This window comes from Bufo bufo, chromosome 3 (assembly GCF_905171765.1).
Source record: "Bufo bufo chromosome 3, aBufBuf1.1, whole genome shotgun sequence".
Lineage (NCBI taxonomy): Eukaryota > Metazoa > Chordata > Amphibia > Anura > Bufonidae > Bufo > Bufo bufo.
In genome coordinates, this window is record NC_053391.1 from 416,327,490 (window position 1) to 416,354,457 (window position 26,968).

The 26,968-nt window shown below is 46.3% G+C and overlaps 1 protein-coding gene across 2 annotated transcripts in view; it reads left to right on the forward strand.

Annotated features, from left to right (window-relative positions):
* Positions 1-3,610: 3,610 nt before the first annotated feature.
* Positions 3,611-26,968, forward strand: part of CBLB (Cbl proto-oncogene B) — a 155,971-nt gene continuing 132,613 nt past the window's right edge. For both annotated transcript variants that reach the window (XM_040424917.1, XM_040424918.1), the window contains exon 1: positions 3,611-3,979. In XM_040424917.1, the coding sequence (XP_040280851.1) occupies positions 3,782-3,979 (198 nt within the window). In that variant the 5' untranslated portion in view covers positions 3,611-3,781. The remainder of the gene's footprint in view (positions 3,980-26,968) is intronic.

Consider the following 26,968-nt stretch of genomic DNA (forward strand, 5'->3'; position numbering starts at 1 on the left):
GTGCGGATCCGCAAAACACATATGGATGTGTAAATGGACCCTTATACTGCCTGGCCCTGTCAATCAAAGAGCAGAGGGTGCAGCAGTTGCAGAGCACTGAGCCCCCGTTGCCCCTAGAGGCTCATTTGCATATGTTAAAACACAATTTTACTCAGCAATGTGGGCATGTATGAACATGGGACCAACACCGATGTCTTCAGCTGCCAAGTGCACATGTAACAGGTCAGCCAGTTTCATAGGTACAGATCTGCTGACAGATGCCCTTTAAAGGGGTTATCCGAGGTTATTAAATTCCCCCATATGCCAGGGCCCCTCACAATGCGGTGAGGGAGGCTCGTCCCCGTCCCCGTCCCCATCTGCCATGGTCTGCTCCCCCCTGACACTGGATGTTTTCATCCACGCACGGGGAGAAGCAGCAGCGGTGGTGTGGGGACCAGGAGCGGCGCGGGGAGCGAGGTAAGTATATTCATTGTGAGGGGCCCGGCTTATGGAGGGAATGTAATAGTCTTGGATAACCCCTTTAAGAACAATCTGATCCTGGTGAAGCTCTAGTCAAAGTGATGGACATAAGCAGTGTTCATACGGATGCCACCGTTAGCCTCCCTGTCCTTCATTCCAACGCTCTGTGCTGTAACTGAAGATTTATTAGCTCCAAATGTGAAGGAGGGAGTTAGAAAAACACCCAATGCATGACGTCAATGTTTGAAAAGCCCACAATATCACAAAAATGAAGGTTTCAAGCTTTGATGATGAAAACACATCATACATGTGCAATACTCCCACTGAATGACAGGAAGTATGAATGTGACTATGGAAGGCTTGTAAAACCACCGCACCACTGGGACTTGTGATGTCAACGGAATAAGCTAAAGGATGTGCGTCACCTTGGGATTCACATAAGGTCTGGTCTGCTCATGGACCTAAGAAATGTCAGAATATACAACAAAATCCACAGGATATGCCAAGAATGACTGATAGGTACATGGCGCACCTATCGGGACAGCCCCCATTTGCTTGCTCAGGATGGCCACTCTCCCCACAGAAGTCTATCAGTTCAATTGACGTCCCCTCTCCATTGATCTCTGTGAAGAGAACACCTATCCTGATTCAGCAAGTTGGAAGTCAGGACACCCCCTTATCCGCTTAAAGCTGACCAATCTTCCTATAGCTGAAGGACCCTGAGGGGGGGTAAGCTAATTCTGCGTATCACGCTTTTCAGAGCTTATATATAAAATGCCACTCGCCCATTGTTACATTTCCCACTGGAGAAGGTGTGGCATTGTGGGACGATGACGTGCAGATAGGATTCTTTATGCAACTTTCTTTTTTTTACATTTCAAATGATAAATATGGCTAAAAGCAACTACAACGATAACTACAACCACTTTGCTAACACGAATCACAAAGTGGCACATGCTACAGAGATGTGACATTTTTATGGTGGGTGCCAATACTTAAATAGATGTGCCAAACACCAAGTTGGATGGCTCCATTTTTGGGAATTGCTATCTATGTAGTTTCCTGGATCAGTTACTTCTGGTAAAGTACAGTCATATATTTTGAGAGAAATAATTATTGAAGTGCTAGACATGACAGATAAGACTTTACACAGAAGACTTTGGTTACAGTCACTGGCATGATTAGGACAGTAACTGGCATGTTTAGGACTTGGGTTACAGTTACTGACACGGTTAGGACTTGGGTTATGGTTACTGACACGGTTAGGGCTTGGGTTATAGTTGCTGACATGGTTAGGACTTGGGTTATGGTTACTGACATGGTTAGGACTTGGGTTATAGTTGCTGACACGGTTAGGACTTGGGTTATGGTTACTGACACGGTTAGGACTTGGGTTATAGTTGCTGACATGGTTAGGACTTGGGTTATGGTTACTGACATGGTTAGGACTTAGGTTACAGTTACTGGCATGGTTAGGACTTGGGTTAGAGTTACAAGCATGGTTAAGACGTGGGTTAGAGTTACTGGCAAGATTAGGACTTGGGCTAGAGTTACTGGTATGGTTAGATCTTGGGTTACAGTTCCTGGCATGGTTAGGACTTGGGTTATGGTTACTGACATGGTTAGGACTTGGGTTATGGTTACTGACATGGTTAGGACTTAGGTTACAGTTACTGGCATGGTTAGGACTTGGGTTACAGTTACTGACATGGTTAAGACTTGGGTTAGAGTTACTAGCATGGTTAAGACGTGGATTAAGAGTTACTGGCAAGATTAGGACTTGGGCTAGAGTTACTGGTATGGTTAGATCTTGGGTTACAGTTACTGGCATGGTTAGGACTTGGGTTACAGTTATAGATATGGTTAGGACTTGGGTTACAGTTACTGGCATGCATGGGCGGACTGGGAAGCTAAAGTCGCTCTGAAAAGAAACCTAAAAGTGGCCCTATGTTGTTTGCGGGTCAAAATTGATGGAATGCAGGGCAACACAAGTAGGCGCGTCAGCAACACCATAGCACAAAATACCGTCCCATCAGAACCATATACCACAGTGACATGGTTAGGACCTGGGTTACAGTTACTGGAATGGTTAGGACTTGGGTTACAGTTACTGGTATGGTTAGGACTTGGGTTACAGTTACTGGTATGGCTAGGACTTGGGTTACAGATACTGGCATGGTTAGGACTTGGGTTACAGTTACTGGTATGATTAGGACTTGGGTTACAGTTACAGACATGGTTGGGTCTTTTGGGGTACAGTTACTGGTACGGTTAGGACTTGGGTTACAGTTACTGGTACGGTTAGGACTTGGGTTACAGTTACGACTTGGGTTACAGTTACTGGTACGGTTAGGACTTGGGTTACAGTTACTGGTACGGTTAGGACTTGGGTTACAGTTACTGGTACAGTTAGGACTTGGGTTACAGTTACTGGTACAGTTACGACTTGGGTTACAGTTACTGGTACGGTTAGGACTTGGGTTACAGTTACGACTTGGGTTACAGTTACTGGTACGGTTAGGACTTGGGTTACAGTTACTGGTATGGTTAGGACTTGTGTTACAGTTACGACTTGGGTTACAGTTACTGGTACGGTTAGGACTTGGGTTACAGTTACTGGTACGGTTAGGACTTGGGTTACAGTTAGGACTTGGGTTACAGTTACTGGTACGGTTAGGACTTGGGTTACAGTTACTGGTACGGTTAGGACTTGGGTTACAGTTACTGGTACGGTTAGGACTTGGGTTACAGTTAGGACTTGGGTTACAGTTACTGGTACGGTTAGGACTTGGGTTACAGTTACTGGTACGGTTAGGACTTGGGTCACAGTTACTGGTACTGTTAGGATTTACAGTTGTGGTATTAGTCTCCTGACTATTGGGATCATCACTAGTACTAGAAGGAGCAGAATCCTAGAAGCCTTCGCCTAAGCCCCTGCACCATCTGTCTGACTGGCACATGCTCCCAGCTGGCCTCACCCCCTCCCACGTGCAGCACCCCTCTGCTCCCCACTAGCTCCGCTCTACCTGCCCTCCCCCTTTCTCCCAGTGCCGCCGGCTTCAGCTGTGGGACAGACTGGAGGTAACTGGCGCTTTAAAGGGGCCGTGCCCCGCTCTTCTATCCTCCGCCTCCGGTGACCTCACTAGCAGCTCAGCCTGCAGCCTGAGACGGGGAGAGAGAGTTCCTAGAGCCCGGTAGAAGGGGCACCTCCAGGGCGCCGGCCGCTCCGGCTCACACACAAGCTCCAGCCCGTCCTCTGTGTCCTTGTGGAGGAGATTCGCCCGGAGGCCGCGCTTCCTACCTCATTCCTGCCTCCAACAACATGGCCAGCAGCGGAGGTAGCAATAGTACTATTACTAGCGCCCCAGCCGGGCGTATCCTGGGCGCCCGGAGCGCCAACCCCCGCAAGGCCCGCATCCAGGGCTTCATCGATGCTATCCAGGACGCCGTGGGACCCCCGAAACAGGCGGCGGCCGACAGGCGGACGGTGGAGAAGACCTGGAAACTGATGGACAAAGTGGTAAGAGGGCGTCATGGGGTTGTCACGGTGCCCATTCATGCCATACTCTGCCCAGTACGGGGAACCACACTGGTAGGGACCCGAACCTCCTCTGCCTCTCACCAGTAAACTTTATTAACCAGTGCGCTGCCGGCCAGGATAGCATTCCCTGTACACACTGTAGGGAACTTCAGGAACCGCTGGACCACTATGGTGGGGAGAGACAGTCCTAGCACTGCCCAGACACAGGAGACCTGTACTACATGTCCCAGCAGAGCTGTAGCCACCACATGTCCCAGCAGAGCTGTAGCCACCACATGTCCCAGCAGAGCTGTAGCCACCACATGTCCCAGCAGAGCTGTAGCCACCACACGTCCCAGCAGAACTGTAGCCACCACACGTCCCAGCAGAGCTGTAGCCACCACACGTCCCAGCAGAGCTGTAGCCACCACACGTCCCAGCAGAGCTGTAGCCACCACATGTCCCAGCAGAGCTGTAGCCACCACATGTCCCAGCAGAGCTGTAGCCACCACATGTCCCAGCAGAACTGTAGCCACCACATGTCCCAGCAGAACTGTAGCCACCACACGTCCCAGCAGAGCTGTAGCCACCACACGTCCCAGCAGAGCTGTAGCCACCACACGTCCCAGCAGAGCTGTAGCCACCACACGTCCCAGCAGAGCTGTAGCCACCACATGTCCCAGCAGAGCTGTAGCCACCACATGTCCCAGCAGAGCTGTAGCCACCACATGTCCCAGCAGAGCTGTAGCCACCACATGTCCCAGCAGAGCTGTAGCCACCACATGTCCCAGCAGAGCTGTAGCCACCTCATGTCCCAGCAGAGCTGTAGCCACCTCATGTCCCAGCAGAGCTGTAGCCACCTCATGTCCCAGCAGAGCTGTAGCCACCTCATGTCCCAGCAGAGCTGTAGCCACCACACGTCCCAGCAGAACTGTAGCCACCACACGTCCCAGCAGAACTGTAGCCACCACTTGACAATATCCACTCTATAACCAGATCATATCCACTCCATGACCATATACACCATATGTGACATTCTGGCAGGCTTTGTGTATGGAGACTGGAGGGAACTGTATGATGGTCATTTAGAGGGATTCTGGACAGGACATGAAGGGGTCCACATGACATATGGTTTCTCTTGCTTAGAGTTTGCACAACATTAAAGGGGGGAGGGTACTGCTTAGAGTAAGCTTTTGGATAACCTTCCTATCCTGCTAGAGATGAGAGGGGAGGAACCGTCCACTTTATAGGGTATACACTGCTCCTAAAAGAGATGTCAACAGCCAGATGTCCTGACAAAGACAAACTGCATCAGCGCTAACTTTGCTTCTTGTCGACCAATCGGAAGCCAGAAGGGTAGCATGCAGAGATTCACTTAAAAGTGTCTGTGCAGCATGGAATAGCAGACGAATGTTGTCCAGGTACACAGAGGAAGAAGGTGGGCAGGTGTGGATACATGTAGTCCAGGTACACAGAGGAAGAAGGTGGGCAGGTGTGGATACATGTAGTCCAGGTACACAGAGGAAGAAGGTGGGCAGGTGTGGACACATGTAGTCCAGGTACACAGAGGAAGAAGGTGGGCAGGTGTGGACACATGTAGTCCAGGTACACAGAGGAGGAAGAAGGTGGGCAGGTGTGGACACATGTAGTCCAGGTACACAGAGGAAGAAGGTGGGCAGGTGTGGATACATGTAGTCCAGGTACACAGAGGAAGAAGGTGGGCAGGTGTGGACACATGTAGTCCAGGTACACAGAGGAAGAAGGTGGGCAGGTGCGGACACATGTAGTCCAGGTACACAGAGGAAGAAGGTGGGCAGGTGCGGACACATGTAGTCCAGGTACACAGAGGAAGAAGGTGGGCAGGTGTGGACACATGTAGTCCAGGTACACAGAGGGAGAAGGTGGGCAGGTGCGGACACATGTAGTCCAGGTACACAGAGGAAGAAGGTGGGCAGGTGTGGATACATGTAGTCCAGGTACACAGAGGAAGAAGGTGGGCAGGTGTGGATACATGTAGTCCAGGTACACAGAGGAAGAAGGTGGGCAGGTGCGGACACATGTAGTCCAGGTACACAGAGGAAGAAGGTGGGCAGGTGTGGATACATGTAGTCCAGGTACACAGAGGAAGAAGGTGGGCAGGTGTGGACACATGTAGTCCAGGTACACAGAGGAAGAAGGTGGGCAGGTGTGGACACATGTAGTCCAGGTACACAGAGGAAGAAGGTGGGCAGGTGCGGACACATGTAGTCCAGGTACACAGAGGTAGAAGGTGGGCAGGTGCGGACACATGTAGTCCAGGTACACAGAGGAAAAAGGTGGGCAGGTGTGGACACATGTAGTCCAGGTACACAGAGGAAGAAGGTGGGCAGGTGTGGACACATGTAGTCCAGGTACACAGAGGAAGAAGGTGGGCAGGTGCGGACACATGTAGTCCAGGTACACAGAGGAAAAAGGTGGGCAGGTGTGGACACATGTAGTCCAGGTACACAGAGGAAGAAGGTGGGCAGGTGTGGACACATGTAGTCCAGGTACACAGAGGAAGAAGGTGGGCAGGTGCGGACACATGTAGTCCAGGTACACAGAGGAAGAAGGTGGGCAGGTGCGGACACATGTAGTCCAGGTACACAGAGGAAGAAGGTGGGCAGGTGCGGACACATGTAGTCCAGGTACACAGAGGAAGAAGGTGGGCAGGTGTGGACACATGTAGTCCAGGTACACAGAGGAAGAAGGTGGGCAGGTGCGGACACATGTAGTCCAGGTACACAGAGAAAAAAGGTGGGCAGGTGTGGACACATGTAGTCCAGGTACACAGAGGAAGAAGGTGGGCAGGTGCGGACACATGTAGTCCAGGTACACACAGACGGACAGGTATGGAGGTGGGTTGTAGCTGCTTCCCATCATCTGTCACCTGGCAGACCTTTTATGTACACAATTGGAAGCCCGCACTGAGGCCATTTTACCATGTAGGACCTCTTCTCCATCAGTGGAGGGGTGGACACATAAGTCACCCTGGTTGCAGTAAGCTTTTCTATTAGATTTGTATTGTATGTCTGGCTTTAGTTCATGTTGGGTTACTCTTTTGTATGTCAGCCCTCTTGTATTAGTGCCATGGTTTGGATACTTCAGCAAGTCCCAGGAGGTTCACGCTTCACCTGTAGCAGCAGTTTCAGATACTGAAATGTCAGACGGTTTAGTGATGGCTGATGCGTGTTCTGATGTTGTCCGCTCCTGCATTACATAGGACACACCACGTGTTATCCCTATTGCTACATCTGAGCCTGTTGTACCATTACATTGAGGGCAGATGTTTGTGTCCTTTTTCAGAAGCTCTGTTTGTACTTCATGGTCCTCACCCATTATCCAGAGTGGAGAGCAGGTACAAAGGGTGTCTCGTCCTCTGGAGGACTCTGCCTGTCCATAGCAGGGGCTGCCATTGATTTCAGTACTTACTGTGGAAAGCTTGCTTTGTGCTGGTGCTGTCAGGAACTTGACAACTTGCTGGTGAGTTTCCTACCTCCTCTCGGGGAAACCCAGCAGAATGACTCCCTAAATTTATCACTGAGAGGTAAAGAGGATAAAGAACCCCTTTTTCTGTCCACTCTCTGTTTTAGTACATTATTTGAATCCACATCATTCCTGGAATTCTACATTGTACCATTCCTCCTAGAAAACAATGACCAAATTGACAGCTTTGTGTCGGCAGTTGGTGGTGTGTCCCTAAATGGTTTGATGTCCATTCAGTGGTTACAGTGCTAGACTGCGTTGACACATCAGTTTGACGGAGGGAATTGTAACATCCAGTTGTCAGCTCAGGAGCCGCGCTTCACGTTATTGGAAACAGTTGACGTAAAAGTTTCAGAAACGTATGCATTTTGCGGTTATGTTTTTCAGATGTTTTGTATTCTTTTTGAAAAAACATATACTTATGTGAGGGCAATAAAGTTGTAGAAGGAAGTGGTCAAAGTTTAATTAAGTTATTGATGGCTGTAGGGAGTAGCCCATAGTGATGTATCACAGGGGCTCCGGCCGGATGAGAAATGTGGCGCACGGAGAGACGCTATTCTCTCATTTTATACCACCGATCTTTGCACCAGAATTGTGGCACGATTTGACACAAACGGGTACATCATAGGCCATGGCCGTTTTGTGGCGAAGCTACTTCCAACCCCATTTTCGAGCAAGTAAAAAAATATAAATAATAGAATCCCTAGTGGCGCTGAATTACATCAAAATTGCACCAATATGTGCCCCTTTTTGACAGGTTTTGGGCACAGACACATTAGTAAATCTTGACCTCACAACAAGGTGGAACCTCTTGTTTCCAGTGCAGAGATCCACCTTCTCGCCGTGCTCCTCAGACCTGTCAGAACAGCCTCTTCGGGGAGTTTGATGCTCTTTTTACTGCCTGGAGTAACATTCTTGGCATCAAAAGGTATATTAATTTGAAAAGCTGAATACGTCTTTTTGATTATATGAAACGAATATTGTTGAGGCTGGGGACAACGTCCTATGAAATAGATCAGCATTCTTACACCTAGGACAGTCTGGACTGTTACAGATCTCTAGTAAGACCTGTAAAGAACAGAAAAGTGGAGACAACCTGAAGGATCTATTTCTAGAAGTCTCAGCCAAGGGTCAAGTCTCCTACACACCTTGTCAGTATAGGGAGCATGAACGTCAAATTTCTCCTCTTCTGTAGCTATGAGGTTTCTATATAAAAATAATAATAATTGGGCCCTCCCTGACTCGCTGGACGTCAGCGGACTGTGGCGTTCACCCCAGTGTACCTGCAGTGCTTGTATGTATTACTGCTCCCTGGATGCAGCACTGCCTGAATGACCGCCGGCCCCATTATCTATTAGGCTACTTTCACACTCGCGTTTGGTGCGGATCCGTTCAGATAATACAACCGCATGCATCCTTTCAGAACGGATCCGTTTGTATTGTCTTTAACATAACCAAGACGGATCCGTCTTGAACACCATTGAAAGTCAATGGAGGACGGATCCGTTTTCTATTGCGCCATATCATGTCTGTGAAAACAGATCCGTCCCCATTGACTTGCATTGTGTGTCAGGACGGATCCGTTTGGCTCAGTTTCATCAGACGGACAGATACCGCTGCCGGATCAGTGTGAATCTAGCCTGCCTGTAAAGGCTGTTGTGGTAGACCAGACTTGCTGAAGTTCTGGCGCATATTACACGGCGTACGACAGTACCAGCTAAGTAGATGAAAACGTAAAATCTCATCTATACGGTGCGGTTTTTGAAATCTGCAGCATGTCAGCTGTTTGTGCAGATTTCACCCTTTGTGACATCTGGGGACAAATCCATGACAAAATCCGCAAGTAGCACTGGGTGCGAAATGAAGCGAAATCCATAGAATCGACACTCCTGTGCGCATCTACCCTAAAGGACCGCATGATACCCTGGGAAATCCCTAAAATGTTATCTCCACCAGTACCATGTAGTACCATTTTTAACCCTGTAATATCCTGACCCCATAAACCTACTTCTCAATTAGGGAATCGCTCACACTCCCCCAGAAATGCCAGTGCAACCATCTCATTTTCAGTAATCGCTTGTGAAACAGAAATAAAACTTAAAATGTGGCCTCCCCCCTTCTTCATCCGGTCTAAGCTTCTCCACACTCAGACGGGTCCGTATAAATCTCCTTTATAGAATCGAAGGATCTAAATATTTGATCAGGGGCAGGACTGTTGTGAACAATAAATAGCCATATTGGCAAAATTCCCATTTTATTAAAAGGGGTTTCCAGTACATAGAGCTAGATGGCCTGTGCTGGACACTACACAGTGGACCGAGCCTTCCAGCCAATGTTTAGTTTCTGAAGCTGGTGGGGGTACGGCGTGTCGGACCACCGCAATCTGATATTGGTGACCTATCCTGAGGGCAGGTTATCCTAGTGTCTGACACAAGCGTACCCTTTACATTTGCTTCCATCGCCCATTGATTACTATTGGAAAAAAAAACATTTATGTTGCTCATGTCTCTTCAAAGTACCAAAAAGTGTATTAGACTGTGATAAAAAAGAGGACAATGTACACACACCAAAACAGTCAGGCGTACACAAAAAACCATGTGAAGCCTAACTCTAACTGTATCTGGCTTCCTGCTTGGCCCATTGATGGCGATGTGGGCGTCTCAGCTACATCTGGGGTTATGGCAAGGTCAGCTGGCACAGGGATAGAAAGAAACAATACTTGTATGCAGGGCAATTGTTTTCTTAAAGTTTTGGGCAGTACCAGACATTTGTGCTTGTCTGGCCTGGAGGTGTTTGCATCCTGCTCCTTACAATGGCAGTAAAGAGCTTAGCTGTGTAGGTATATTCTGGTAGAGGCTACTTGTACGTGGCCATCTGAATAGATACTGCTGGTAGGAGGCCGTGGAACACCTTGGGGTATGTTCACATGTGGAGTCTTCACATCACTTCTGCTGCAGGCTTTTTAACTGTTAAGGCCCCTTTACATGGCCAAATGTACCGGCAATTATCGGGAATGAACTGTTGGTTCCTGATTGCCTGATTGTGAACTGAGATGAGTTCTGCGCTGTGTAGGGACAAGTGATCTCTACTACAATCTCCACTGCTGCCCAGATATTATGATTTAAAGAGGACCTTTCATCAGAAAAAAAGTGTGTGCAATTCTTATACTACCTTATCGGGCTGCTGCCACTGATGTCCGGACACTCTATTTTTATTTTTTTTCCCCCAAAAGGACCCCCCATTCGCCCTCTGTGCTCCCCGTTTGTTTCGCCTAATATGCAAATGAGGCAACTTGGTTATAGTAGGCGTTGACATTTTAGTTCTGCTGGGCGCGGTTATCTTCTCCCTGGCAGCAAGCGCATCCAATCGCAGCGGGTAGAAGGAGCTCAAGTTCTCGTGAGACAGACAAGCTCGGTCCGGATGTCTACAAGCTCCTTGCGAGAACTTGAGCTCCTTCTCCCTGGCTAAGAGCGGGGCGCTGCGATTGGATGCGCTCGCTGCCAGGGAGAAGATGACCGCGCCCAGCAGAACTAAAATGTCAACGCCTACTATAACCAAGTCGCCTCATTTGCATATTAGGCGACGAAACAAACTGGGAGCACAGCGGGCGAATTGGGGGTCCTTTTGAAATAAAAAAAGCCCCGGCTACATGAGAACACGCTGAAAGTGCAGTGGCCCCTAGTGAGGGGTTCCTGATGGGATTTTCTGTTATGGTAGTGCGGTAAATCCGCAGCGTTGTATAGTACCAGCAAAGTGGATGAGGTTTTAAAGGGGTTATCTGACACTAACAAATGCTCCCCCATATGCCGGGGCCCTCACACTGATTCTACTTACCTGGCTCCCCGCGCCGCTGCTGCTGCTTCTCCCCGTGCATGGATGAAAACATCCAGTTTCGTGGGGTTATCCAATGGCAGGCGGTGACGGGGACGAGCCTCCCTAGTGTCACCCACAATACTAGGGAGGCTTCTCACCACTTGCCATTCCCTCTCCCCCCGACACCAGATGTTTTCATCCACGCACTGGGAGAAGCAGCAGCGGCCATGAGGGGACCGGGATCGGTGCGGGGAGCCAGGTAAGTAGAATCATTGTGAGGGGCCTGGCATATGGGGGAGCTTTTGTTAGAGTTGAATAACCCCTTTAAGAAATCATCCACATGCTGCATTTTTTATTTTATTTTATAATTCATGATTATTATTTTAAAGAGGCTAATAATAAAATGTTTCACAATATAGCTCATGTTTAGAAACGCATTTAACAGTTGCATAAATTTGGAATTACAGAAATAATATACTGCCGAGTCTGCATCATAATAAATAATCTGGGCCAACACTTCAATGCAGAACATAGTTTTTCCTCATGCCCCCAAAGCCTATAAAGAAATCAGAATCCATAGAGAGACTGTCATATGGGAAGGGGAATGGAGTTTCGTAATAAAAAAAAAAAATTACTCGCCTATGGCACATGCGGGAACACTGATGTCAACATGTCCCACTGGGAGCATTAAGTCCTGCTGAAAATTGCCCCGGAGGGTGGTGGGGTCGGTGGATTTTATAAAACTATAAAAGAAGTATTACTTGCCCATTGATGTTTGTTTTCAGCACCATTAGGCTGGTTTCACACGGGCGTTGCAGGAAAAGGTGCGGGTGCATTGCGGGAACATGCGCGATTTTTCCACGCGAGTGCAAAACATGGTAATGCGTTTTGCACTCGCGTGAGAAAAATCGCTCATGTTTGGTACCCAAACCCGAACTTCTTCACAGACGTTTGGGCTTGGGATCGGTGTTCTGTAGATTGCTATTATTTTCCCTTATAACCATGTTATAAGGGAAAATAATACATTCTGAATACAGAATGCATAGTAAAATAGCGCTGGAGGGGTTAAAAAAATAAAATAAAAAATTTAACTCCCCTTAATCCACTTGCTCGTGCAGCCCGGCATCTCTTCTGTCTTCATCTTAGCTGTGTGCAGGAAAAGGACCTGTGGTGACGTCACTGCGGTCATCACATGGTCCATCACCATGGTAAAAGATCATGTGACGGACCATGTGATGACCGGAGTGACGTCACCACAGGTCCTTTTCCTGCACACAGCTAAGATGAAGACAGAAGAGATGACGGCTGCGCTATTTTACTATGCATTCTGTATTCAGAATGCTATTATTTTCCCTTATAACTCACCTTAGTCCACTTGATCGCGATGCCCGGCATCTCCTTCTGTCTCCTTTACGGAATAGGACCTGTGGTGAGCATTAATTACAGGAAAAGGACCTTTGACGTCACTCCGGTCATCACATGGTCCATCACCATGGTAAAAAATCATGTGATGGATCATGTGATGACCGGAGTGACGTCACCACAGGTCCTTGACCTGTAATGAATGCTCACCACAGGTCCTGTTCAGTAAAGGAGACAGAAGGAGATGCCGGGAATCGCGATCAAATGGATTAAGGCGAGTTAAATTATTTTTTATTTTTTTTTAACCCCTCCAGCGCTATTTTACTATGCATTCTGTATTCAGAATGCTATTATTTTCCCTTATAACCATGTTATAAGGGAAAATAATAATGATCGGGTCCCCATCCCGATCGTCTCCTAGCAACCGTGCGTGAAAATCGCACCGCATCCGCACTTGCTTGCGATTTTTACGCAGCCCCATTCACTTCTATGGGGCCTGAAAAACGCAGAATATAGAACATGCTGCGATTTTCACGCAACGCACAAGTGATGCGTGAAAATCACTGCTCGTGTGCACAGCCCCATAGAAATGAATGGGTCATGATTCAGTGCGGGTGCAATGCGTTCAACTCACGCATCGCATCCGCGCGGAATACTCGCCCGTGTGAAAGGGGCCTTACTCTGGCCCCTCCCACCAGTCTCTGTTTACTTGGCTTCAGTGGTGACTTTTACAGGGGCCGAGAATCCTAAAGATAATTGCTAACGGGCGTTCATAGGATGGCATTAGTGATTGCTCCGCCTCATACTGTGGAGGAGATGGCTGCATAGAAATGGCGCGGTCTCCTCCACCAGTGAGCAGGCGATTGTTGTGAAGGAACGCTTCGACAATTTGCTGTGATATCATCTCATGTAAACGGATCTTTAGTCATATACAAACATGACTGATGCAGTCAATCACTGGCCTCTGTGGTATGCCACACCAGTTTGCTGAGGCCAGGGATTGGCTGCAGCAGTCATGTTTGTATATAACCAAGTCACCACTGAAGCCAAGTTGAAGGAGACAGGCAAGGAGGACCAGAGTGCTGGCACTGGAATCCAGTTATACGTTAAGGGTACATGCACACAACTGTATGTGTTTTGCGGTCCACAAATTGTGTATCCGCAGAAAAAACGGATGACTTTCCGTATGGCATCCGTTTTTTTTTGCGGATCCATTGTAATAATGCCTATCCTTGTCCGCAAACTAGACAAAAATAGGACATGCACTATTTTTATTTTATTTTTTTGCGGGGCAACAGAACGGACATACTGATGCGGACAGCACACCGCGTTTTTTGCAGACCCCATTGAAATGAATGGGTCTGCATCCTATCTGCGAAAAAAAGGAACGGACACGGAAACAAAATACGTTTGTGTGCATGTAGCCTAAAAGTCAATTAAAAACTGATATGGCCCATTTAGATTAGTGTGTGCATCAATTTCCTGATCGTCGTTCGTTAAAATTGATTAATTTATTTGGCTTCTTTTTTTAAACAGAACCCTTGCAGCTCTTCAGTGTATATATACTGCCCCAGGATATATAATGGCTCCCTTGTTGCCCCTATAGTGGCCCTAGTATAATTATTTTGCCCCTGTAGTGCCAACGGTATATTTTTGCCCCATAGCGCCTCAGTCTTAATATATTGCCCCCAGAATATATATCTTTTCATAATGTTGAGGTTCTATACTGACAAGTAGTCAGAAAAGCTGAAATGTAAGGTGCAGCCTGTGAAGTAACAGGAAGGTATATACCATTAGTAGTGTCCGCTGGGACTGTAATGTGGCTTACTGGAGAAACGTGCTCCTGGTCCGTTGTAGCCAAGGCTACAGGTTAGAAAGGGATCTGTGATTTATTTTGTGCAACCAGCAACATAAAATGGTCAAGAAGTCAGCAACATACCAGGCACAAATAAAGGAGGTTTACTTTCTGTATTTTGTGATAAACATCTTTGATGTATGAAGCTGGCCATAGGACCAATCACATTGCTCTTTTCATGGGCAGCTCCTCTGGTTTGTTATACTCCCCCGCCCGCCCTCCGTGCCTATCCAACGCACGTCACATACCAAAGCTGTTGGTCACTGCTCTGTGTAAAAGCAGTGGCTATGGTAGCTGTGTCACTGGAGGTGGACACCAAGCCATGCCCCTCGTGGCTCCGCTCCATGCATTACGAAATACTTTTCCAAGAAACTTGAAGACACACTTTTTTTTAACATTTCCACATTTGAGGAATGGAGGAAGCTTTCCTTATTTAGCTGGAAAGTACTGAAAGCTGTGCTCATTATCCAGAATACCTATGTATTCAGTGCTTAGTGGTTGGGGGGTGCCTAGTAAACAGAGTATGGTAATGATCATGTCATTACATATTCCCTTAGGCCTCGTTCACACTTCAGTGACTCACAGACGTGTGCCATCTGTATTCTCCAGGTACAGCACATCGCACCCATTGATTTTTAAATGTGGTTTTCCTTTGCACTGTGGGTCAGTGGAGACATGCACTACTTTGGTCTGCAATGTGGACCCATTGAAGTCTATAGTTGGCCGAACTAAGAGTCTCCCGGCTCCCCATAGAACATGTCTAGGTATACCATGGGGAGAGCAGAGAAAATCGCTGCCAGACACCTGACGCTGGTTTATCTCCACGAAGAACAAAAGGATCCGCTGACAATATTCATTTCTCCCGAATCTTGCATGGTCAGCAACTGTCCCATATTTGGCGGGACTGTCCTGGATCTTCAGAGCCAGTCCTGGCAAATTCGGGCTGTCCCGGGCCAAAAATGGGCTGGGCTAATATAAACCCCACCCATAAGAGGGTGTTTCTGGTCGGCACAGGGCGTTTCCACTGGCATGGCTTAGGCTACTTTCACACTAGTGGCACGGACCTCCGGCAGGCTGTTCCGTCGGGTGAACAGCCTGTCCGCTCCGTCCTGCTGCTAATTAACGTGTGCCCCCGGACTGCCGCTCCGTCCCCGTTGACTATAGCGGGGGCGGAGTTCCAGCAGAGGCATGGCGAGAGGCTGCCGGAATAAAACGACGACATGTCCGACATTTATTCCGGCGGAGGCACAGCAAGAGGCTGCCGGAATAAATGTCGGACATGTCGTCGTTTTATTCCGGCAGCCTCTCGCCATGCCTCTGCCGGAACTCCGTCCCACCCCCATTATAGTCAATGGGGACCGAGTGGCATTCCGGGGGCACACGTTCACTAGCGGCAGGACGGATCGGACAGGCTGTTCACCCGACAGAACAGCCTGCCGGAGGTCCGTGCCGCTAGTGTGAAAGTAGCCTTAGATGCCCCGATTTTACCAACTAAAAAAGTATGATCTTGTCTTCTCTAACATCATCTGTTGGGGGACAGTCTGAACCTCCCAACACACATTAGGTTTCGGCCAACAAAAAAGTAATGTGTATGGCCAGCTTTAGGGTCTGTGAAAAACCACTGATACAACACACGAATCATCGGTAGAGATTCTCTGGAAGTTCATAGAAAAATGGAAATGTGAACGAGGCCTTAGGCTGAAATAGAGAAGTAGGTTTCCTAGAAGATAATCACCTTGGGGACAAGTGATATGTATGTCTATTATCTGCCGGGGCTAGGAACCATCCTTTGCTAGATGCGTAGACTATGGTAAGTGGTGGCACAGTGATGTTTGAAGAACACTTCCTGAAATGTGGTGTTGGATTTCACAAGCTACTCCAGATAATTAATATGTCTTTCCATCTGAGAGCTGCGTGCTGCGTTCATAGCAACCATACAGACGTGTGTAATAAAGGCACTCTCATACAGGATTACTCCTGGGGACATGTGGAAAGCGGGATCTGAGATAAAATGTGGCTTGGCTCAGGCCAGTACCACCCCAGGACCACTGCCGTATGTGTATACAGGCCGGTACTGTGCTCATTACAGCACTTCATGCCCATTTGCTAACCCAGAACCTCAGACTGTATTGTATATGGTTCACCATAGCTCAGGGACCTAGAGGAAGGCTGTCATATTTCATATTTCAAAATCTGATTTAACCCTCAAATTACAGGCCTAGTTCATTCTATCCTGTAGGTACTCATGTACATACAGAATAAGGAAAGCAGGCATGGCAGGCTACTCTGACTGTGTATGGCTAGCTTAAAGGGTTTGTCCATTTTGCACATCTTTGTCAGAACTTAGGTTCACCCAACAACAAACTGATCAACAGGTGTCCCACCCATGGGAAGCCAAACAATCAGTTGGGATCTGGCAGGTAGGTCTTTAGTATCACTGCAGTGTCACCACAAGTGGGATGAAATACACTTCTATGGGCAAAGTAACGCATGGACTTGTCTGGGTCTTCCAGAACTGGAGATGCTTTGTCACCACGTGCTGTGTGGGTCAGTGAATGCCGATCCTGAAGGGGGCGCTCCTCTCTTATTCAGAGTTCCTTATTAGGGTATGTTCATTGGCGACATAAGTGCTGCCGATTTGCCGGTGGCAGATCTATAAGGTTGTTTAGTACCACCTTCCTTCTTCTTTTTGGGGTGTGTGGGGGGGGGGGGGGGGCTTTCTGCCAGTTTTTCCCCCCCATGCGCCACACCTGTGGAGGAAAGCTTATTTACCTGCTGCCTCCCTCCGGTCTCCAAGTGTCAACGTCCTGTTTGCAGCGGTTCATGTAGCTGCTGCAGCCAATGACTGGCTGCAGCAGTGACGTGTCCTGTCCACCCCCTGCCCATGTCTCACCTCACTGGGTCACATGATACATGGATGTCAAACAGGATGTTGAGACCGGAGCGAGGCAGCAGCAGAAAGGCCCCCTGAAGGTGTACAGCCCCTCTTCAAAAAAAATAAAAAATCCTTAGGGCTAGTTCACACTTCTATTTTTTGGTAAGTGATTTCCAAATCCACTGCAGAATTTCCCCTGATGAAACATGGCAAAATCAGCAGCGGAAATTCTGCTTCATCAATTCCACCCCTTGTGGCCTTATCCTTAGACTTGTTTAACCCCTTAGTGACCACTCGCTTTTTTTTTTAATCGTATTCCAAGAGCTATAACTTTTTTTATCAATGTAATTGTATGAGGTCTTATTTTTTGCAGGACAAGTTCTAGTTTTTAATGCACCATTTTGGGTACATGTAATGATTGATTAAAGGCAGCTGTTTAGGTAAACCCCCTATGTTTACGTCAGTAAAAAGGCGTATTAGTGGTCACTAAGTTTTTTTTTTTTTCTAAAGCGGGAGAATTTCTTTGAATAGGGCCTGTGACTGCTCCTGACACTTCCAGATTAGAATACATGTATTCCCCATAATATAACAATTGTGGAGCGTCACTTCGCAGAACTCCGGCGGCTAAGGGTACTTTCACACTTGCGTTGTGAGGATCTGGCAGGCAGTTCCGTTGCCGGAACTGCCTGCCGGATCCGGAAATCCGTGTGCAAACGGATATCATTTGTAGACGGATCCGGATGCGGAGCCGTCTGACAAATGCATTAAAATTCCGGATCCAACTCTCCGGTGTCATCTGGAAAAACCGATCCGGTATTTCTTTATTTTTCGCATTTTTAAAGGTCTGCGCATGCGCAGACCAGGAAGCCGGACCCGGTTTTCCAGAATACTTGGTACCGGATCCGGCATTAATACATTTCAATGGAAATTAATGCTGTATCCACTATCCGGCATTCCGGCAAGTGTTCCGTAATTTGGGCTGGAGAAAATACTGCAGCATGCAAGAGGGACTGAACTGAAGACATCCTGATGCACCCTGAACGGAATGCTCTACATTCAGAACGCATTAGGATAAAACTGAAGCTTTGTTTCCGGTATTGAACCCCTAGGACGGAACTAAATACTGGAAAAGAATAATGCAAGTGTGAAAGTAGCCTTAGCCCTACCACCTCCAGTCATAAAAACTTTGCTAGTGCAGTGTTCCTCAACTCCAGTCCTCAAGGCCCACCTACCGGTCACGATTTGAGAATATCCCTCAGAATGAATACCTGTGCTAAGTCCTGATGCACTGACACAAATTATATCACCTGCTTAATACCAAGGAAATCCTGAAAACATGACCGGCAGGTGGGTCCTGAGGACTGGAGTGGAGGGACCCTGTGCTAGTGCATTCTGAGTCTTGTATTCCCCAACTATGTTTTTTTGCTCCTCTGTTATTATTCCTAAAAAATATCAATATCTGGATAGCTAGGTGTTACTCTCTTACACTCTGATACTGTCTCATCCATGCTGATAGTGCCAGATTTGTAGGGACACGACCTATTGACAAGGAGTAGCATTCATGCATTTCTAGGAGGAATAGGAGAGGAACAGCACAACACACATTTCTGAACGTGCTTCAGCAGTACAAGTATTTTCCAGATTTACTTTTGTGAGAAGAGAGCGGCTGGAGTGGGCAGCAGCGATCACGGCTGGCCAGATCTGCTTTCCATGTGTGATTTCTGCCCCATATAAGTAAGGCCGTAGAATCGGGCAGGAACATATGAGGGAAATGTGTGTATCCTGCAGGCATATGGAGCACTGTAATAACTGCTTTAAAGGGAAGAAAATAATGGCCCTTTTTTAGTTGTGACATTTTGGAAGCCTTTGGTCTCTGGCTCGGGTGTTTGATGTCTGCGAACACTCGGCTATTAGTAGTAACGTCTATATTTGCCTCATTTATCTTTTGACTAATTGTGTTTTCAGCTACAGAACGCCATGAGCCTGGCATTGTCCTTCTGCGTAGGATCCGGGTGGTATGATCTTGGTCAGGAAAGCTTTGATGCTTGTTGTGCATGCGTGCCAGTCGTACTGTTGTGTTAGCCTTGTTATTGCTAATATATATATATATATATATATATATATATATAGTAGGTTGTGCGTTAGGATTTATGCAGGTGGTAAGTGTAGATGATGCCCACAATTGTGGCTGGGGTCTACCATTTTGGGTAGTGTTACATCAATGTCTAGGAAAATAGTTGCTTGGGCTTTCGCTTTTTATTTCATTTTAGATGTATTTTCTATATGTATGCATGTAGCACCCCAGCAAGGTGTCAACTTGGCCCATTTGCTTCAGCAATAAAAGAAATGGGGGTATATTTAATTTTCCAAAATGACTTTATCGATGTCTGTCTATTGACGTTCCTTTTATTTTTATTTTTTTAAATCAAACTTGCTCTGGGAATGGTCAAACAGGCTTCTTTAAAATGAATGAATCTCCTGTTTTTGTGTGCTTTTTAACTAATTAAAACCAGATGCCGATACATATTCTGTTTTAAAAAAAAATTCTGATGGTATATATATATATATATATATATATATATATATATATATATATATTTTTTTTTTTTCTCTGTATGTGAATATAAGGCAGCCATCCTGAGCAGCTGTTTACAGCATTCAGAGATTTGCTTTACGGCAACCACATGGAGCATAGGAACCTGTAGACTGAAGATGAGTCCTTGACGTCTGAGGGAGTTTTCTAGACAATTCTGTGACCTGTGGAGAGATCATTGTGCAGATAGGGAGAGCAAGGGACCTGTGACCATCATGTATTGCACCGTGCAGATTTGTATGCAGAAAATCCGCATGATTTGCACTTTCTATTGCGGTTTTTATAACCTATTTTCTGTTTATTTTAACAACCCCATTTAAAGGGTCTGTCTGCTTTATTTATATTGATGATCTATCCTCAATATAATATATTCCTATTCAAGTGAACCCTACAGAGCCATCCCATAGAAGTGAATGGGACGGCTGAGATGTAATTACGCCTGCTTACCGCTGCAGATGCGCTGGCGAGCAGGTAAACAATGAAGAGCGCTGCTTCCTCTTCAAACAGCTGATATCCTGAGGATAAGTCATCAATATTAGGCCTCTTTCACACGACAGTATGGCTTTTTCAGTGTTTTGCGGTCCGTTTTAAACGGATCCGTTGTACCGTTTTTTGTTTCCGTTGTGTTTCCGTTCCGTTTTTCCGTATGGCATATACAGTATACAGTAATTTCATAGAAAAAATTGGGCTGGGCATAACATTTTCAATAGATGGTTCCGCAAAAAACGGAACGGATACGGAAGACATACGGATGCACTTTCGTATGCATTCCGTTTTTTGCGGACCCATAGACTTTAATGGAGCCACGGAATGTGATTTGCGGCCAAATATAGGACATGTTCTATCTTTCTACGAAACGGAAATACGGAAACGGAATGCATACGGAGTACATTCCGTTTTTTTTTGCGGAACCATTGAAATGAATAGTTCCGTATACGGACCGTATACGGAACGCAAAAAACGGCCCGCAAAACGGGAAAAAAAAACGGTTGTGTGAAAGAGGCCTAAATCAGAGAACCCCTTTATGTCTTCGGTGAAAACCATTATATAGAAGGTTTCAAAATCTGCCCGACAGGTCAATTTACGTGCATATTTATTACATAATTGTACTTATTCACTTTGGCGGTACTGTATTATGCTGTGTTTTTTTTTTTTTTTTTTTTCTGAAAATCCATGCAGAACAAAAAGCATGTAATCCGAATTGTGTGCATTTATCGTAATCCTGCCTATGATAATGAGGTGACTGCTGAGATTTGTTGGTGAAAATTGCATGATTTTCTTTTTCAAAGTACATGGCTCTGTGTAATGTTGGATCAGTTTGGCAGTTCATGATGCCCATGGTTCTGCAAACCTCAAACAGATGACAGTTTCCCTTCAAGAAAGTGTAATGATGAAAGATGTTGAGAGTCGATAAAGCTAAACCCACTCGAAACCTACACATTTTTGTGACCACAAAGGGAATCTGTATACCTAATTTTGTAGTTTTTCCAATCCTCTGGATAGGTTAAGGGTCCATTCACACGTCCGCAATTTCGTGCTGCCCGGTCATGGAATTGCGGACCCGCACTTCCGGGTCCGCAATTCCGTTCACGAAAAAAATAGAACATGTCCTATTCTTCATTTGCGGACAAGAACAGGCATATTCTATTAGTGCCGGCAATGTGCGGTCCGCAAAATGCGGAACGCACATTGCCACTGTCCGTGTTTTGCGGACCCATGTCTTATTGATAGCTTATCCTAAGGATACAGAATCGATGTGAAAGTTCTGAACAACCCATGTCATCTCATCTAGTGCCTCGTATAAGCCTCTTTATTGGTTTTTGGGTTCTTATTAGTGTCAAGTGTTGTCCAAAGCTGAACTCTGCTTGGTTAATGAGACACAAACCCAAGTTCGGCTTTGGATTTTAAAACGGTAATGTATGCACAGAACTGAACTGTAACGTCAGTCGCAACACTAAGGCTGGGTTCACACGAGCGTGTCCGGATTAGGTCCGGATGCGTCCCGGTGTGTTGCGGCAAACCCGCGCGAGTAGGAATGCAATTGCAGTCAGTTTTGACTGCGATTGCGTTCCAATGTTCAGTTTTTATCGCGCGGGTGCAATGTTTTTTGCACGCGCGTGATAAAAAACCGACTGTGGTACCCAGACCCGAACTTCTTCACAGAAGTTCAGGTTTGGGTTAGTTGTAGTGTAGATTGTATTATTTTCCCTTATAACATGGTTATAAGGGGAAATAATAGCATTCTGAATACAGAATGCATAGTAGGTGATCAATTGAGGGTTAAAAAAAAATAAAAAAATTAACTCGCCTCCTCCGCGTAGTTCCCGGTCTCTTCTTTACTTCTTTAATGATGAACTACAGGCTAGGACCTGTGGTGATGTTGGAGCATGTGATCTGACGTCACCAAAGGTCCTTTAGCCGACAGCTCATCAGAAGAGACCGGGAACTACGCGATCAAGAGGAGAAGGTGAGTTAATTTGTTTATTTTTTTTAACCCCTCCAGCCTTATTGTACTAAGCATTCTGTATTCAGAATGCTATTATTTTCCCTTATAACCATGTTATAAGGGGAAATAATTCAGTGAATAGACTGTCACCTAGCAACCATGCATGGAAATCGCACCGCATCCGCACTTGCTTGCGGATGCTTGCGATTTTCACGCAGCCCCATTCACTTCTATGGGGCCTGCGTTGCGTAAAAAACACAGAATATAGAGCATGCTGCAATTTTCACGCAACTCACAAGTGATGCGTGAAAATCATCGCTCATCTGAACAGCCCCATTGAAATGAATGGGTCCGGATTCAGTGTGGGTGCAATGCGTTCATCTACCGCATTGCACCCGCGTGGAAATCTCGCCCGTGTGAACGCAGCCTAAGTGAGTCTCGCGTTACTTGTGGCTATGAGAAGACCTCAGTGGAGCCCATAAATTTTACTGCGGTACAGAGCGCATATTATAAACAAAGTTTTGAAACGAATTGGGCTCAGATAGAGCAGTCCGAACACGATTCGCTCAACACTAGTTCTTATATTGAGCCTGTGGCTTTTTTATGTACAAGCTCACCTTAAGCTATATCCGGTAGGCGTGCCTGCCAGCTCTTTTTTGTTACATATATAGCTTTTAGTTTAATATACTTTAGCCAACAGCTTGTTTGCCTGAATACTATTGAGCCCTAGTAAGGCCTCATGCACATGGCCGTCTCTGTTTTGCGGTCTGGCTAGTTACCAGCTGTGTGCATGACGCATTTTATTGCGGACCGATTGACATCAGTGGGTCAGCAGTCCACAATTTGTGGTTGACTGTAGGACATGTTCTATAATTTGTGGATTAGACACACACGGCATATTGGAGTAGTCTGTCTTGGTACAGTATTTTGTACTTTGATCATTTAAAGCGAATGTGTAATCCGAAAATGATCCACTGTTTCAAGTTTTTATATTAAACATATTATTATTTTTATTTATTTTTTGTGTTTTTTTTTTTTTCCCCGTCACTATGTACATTAAAAAAATGGTTGCGTTTTCACACTGGCCAGTAAGCCTGCTAATAGGTAAAGACTTCAGGGGTCATTTATGAAATCACATGTGTCAGTTTTGTGGCGTAAAAAGTCATGGCAATTGCAAGATTTTAGCGATTATTTTGTGATCCTCGTCACTTTTCACAGTTGTCTTTGTTTAGGAGATAAAAGTGCGATTAGACCTGGATTATGGTTCATTTACTATGTGCGACTTTGGCAATAGCCTCAAAAAAGTCACAACCCATGCCAGGCAACCCCCGATCTACTTTTACACCCAAAAGTGTAAACCACATTACACTCACGCCATGGATATTAAGGTGCAACAGTTCATAAATTTGGTGCAAAGACAGATTTAAAACTGACATAAAAACAATCTTAGGCTACTTTCATACTCGCGTTTCACGGATCCGTTTAAAACGGATCCATCTAAAAAATTGCTAAACGGATGCAAAAGGACAACTTTTTAACGGTTCTGTCCAAACGGATCCATCTTTAAAGCGGATCCGTTTTTACGCTTGCTTCCATTTTGGCTTCCGTTTAGCAGCTCCGTTTTTTAAGGAGGAGGTGTGTCTCGAAGTGTCCACCCACTTTTACAGTGTATTTAAAAGCAGGGAAACCTCCATTCAGGCTCTCAGTATTTTGGGACCATGTTGCCTGCACACATACATCTGAGATTGAGGTTTCTAATCCTGAAAGCGAGATGGAGAAGACGTGACCAGGAAAGAAGAAGACGCCGTATTGGATACACCCGATAACTTCCAGACGGATGACCAGAGGCGTTTTCTGTCCTGTATTTGGAGCTTCGTGCAAATCATGAAAAAATTTTCAATTATATGCGCATGACTGTTTATAGTTATGACCAGCTGCTGCGGCGCATTTCATCACGCATGGAAAAACAGGCTACCCGCTATAGAAGGTCAATTTTAACTGCAGAGCGGCTAATGGTGACAATAAGGTTAAAGAATTGTCTTTTCTGTATCACTGTGTAATATATAAGATTTTTTTTTTATTTACTAATATTTTTAGTCTCTTTTTAAAGGTTTCTTGCTACTGGAGAAAGTCTGTCATCGTTACATTACCAATTTTGCATGGGAATTTCGACGATCTCTGGTATAGTCCGCGATACTTGTCGTGCCTTGTGGGAGGTATTGCATGAGGATTACATCCCACATCCGACAACAGTGGCTTCAAATAGCAGACAAGTTCATGGAAACCTGCCAATTCCATAATTGTGTAGGAGCTGTGGATGGCAAACCTATAAGGATTGTAAAACCTTCTGGAAGTGGATCAGAATTTTTTAACTACAAAAAATATTTCTCAATTATCTTGATGGCCATTGCGGATGCAGATTATCGATTTGTCGCAGTTGACATTGGAGCGTATGGACGGACAAATGACTCGAGGGCTTTCAAAAACTCCTCTATGGGACGTCTCCTATAGTCAAAGGAATTTGTATTACCACGTCCGAGACCTTTGCCAGCTACTCACTGCTCCAGACTAAAAAAAATACCTAGTAGCCATTGGCTCCTGAACTGAAAAATTTAGGAGCCAAATTAAATTTTTAGTCGCCAAATCGAAACCGAATCAAAATTTTGGTATCGTGACAACGCTACGCCGATCTGATCGGCATAGCGTTGTCACGATACCAAAATTTTGATTCGGTTTCGTCACCATAAAAAAAGTATTGTGATACTCAATACCACGCGGAAAAAAAAACCCCACCAAAACAACGGAACTGCCCGCCGGATCACACTGCCGCAAGTGTGAAAGTAGCCTTAGGCCTCTTTCAGACGGGGCGTCACGTTTTGGCTCCGGATGTGTCCCGGGTGCATTGCGGCAAACCCGCACAGGTAGGTACGCAATTGCAGTCAGTTTTGTTTTTTGCACGCGCGTGATAAAAAAACTGACTCTGGTACCCAGACCCGAACTTCTTCACTGAAGTTCAGGTTTGGGTTCAAGGTTGTGTAGATGTAATTATTTTCCCTTATAACATGGTTATAAGGGAAAATAATAGCATTCTTAAAACAGAATGCTAAGTAAAATAGGGCTGGAGGGGTTAAAAAATTTTTTTTTTTTTTTTTAACTCACCTTAATCCACTTGTTCACGCAGCCCGGCTTCTCTTCTGTCTTCGTCTGTGAGGAAAAGGACCTGTGGTGACGTCACTGCGCTCATCACATGGTCCATCACCATGGTAATGGACCATGTGATGAGCTCAGTGACATCACCACAGCTCCTGAAGAAAGAACAGGAGACCGGCAGCTACGCAATCAATTGGAGGAGGTGAGTTAATATTTTTTTATTTATTTTTTAACCCTCATTGGCACTGCGCCACCAATGTTTATTATACTGGGGTGTTGGGGAGGGGGGATCGCAGCTCCCTGTTATAGAGGTCGGGTGCCGGCTATTTGATTCCGGCACCCGCCTCCTATATTTGTATTAACAGGTCAGTTATCTTCATTGGTGGCGCACAGCCCCTCCCCTTCCTCCTCCCGTGTCTCCTCTTATTGGCGGCTCTCCTCCACTGCGCTGCTTAGAAGAACATCGGCGGCGGGGTAGAGAACTATCATCTCCTGTGCCCGCCGCTGTATTCAACGGCAGAGCTGTGGCGGCGGGTCTAGTCGCAAATGGCGACAAGACTAAAAAGTCTCTTGTTGCCATTTGTAAATTCTAAGTCGCATTGGCGACCATTTTGATCGCCATCTGGAGCCCTGCTACTGATGGACCTCCAATGCCATTTGTCTTAGTAGGGAAAGAGGCGTTCCACATGTGTGAGAACCTCATAAAGCCGTACTCTAGCCGTGACTTGAACACTACAAAGCGCGTCTTTAACTACAGAAAAAAACGAGCTAGACGACTGGTGGAGTGCGCCTTTGGCATTTTAGTTACCAAATGGTGTATTCTCACCAAAGCCATTAAAGGGTTTCTACCACCAGAAATACTGTTATGTAGCTGACAGACATTAGCGATGCGCCAATGTCAGCACTACATAACAGTATGTTTCTAACATTAGTCACTGCAGCCGTTTTTGTAAAGAAAAGCACTTTTGTTATATGCTAATGAGCCTCTAGGTGCTATGTGGGCGTAAAATCGGCACCTAGAGGCTCCGTCCACTCACCCATTATCCCGCCCAGATCCCCTGTTCTGTCCGCCCTGCTCCTCTTGATTGATGCCACGCCTGCGCCGTTCACTTCTGTCTTCGGCGCAGTGAGTGAATGATGCGCTCCTGGTGCCGGATTCCTCACTGCGCCTGCGCCGACTACGTCACAATGAGGAAGCCGGCATCAGGAGAGCGGCCTTCACTCACTGCGCCGAAGACCGAAGTGAACGGCGCAGGCGCGGGATTTTGTCAATGATGCGGTGGACCGTGGCATCAATCAAGAGAAGCGGGGCGGGCATAACAGGGGACCTGGGCGGGATAAAGGGTGAGTGGACAGAGCCTCTAGGTGCTGATTTTACGCCAACATAGCAC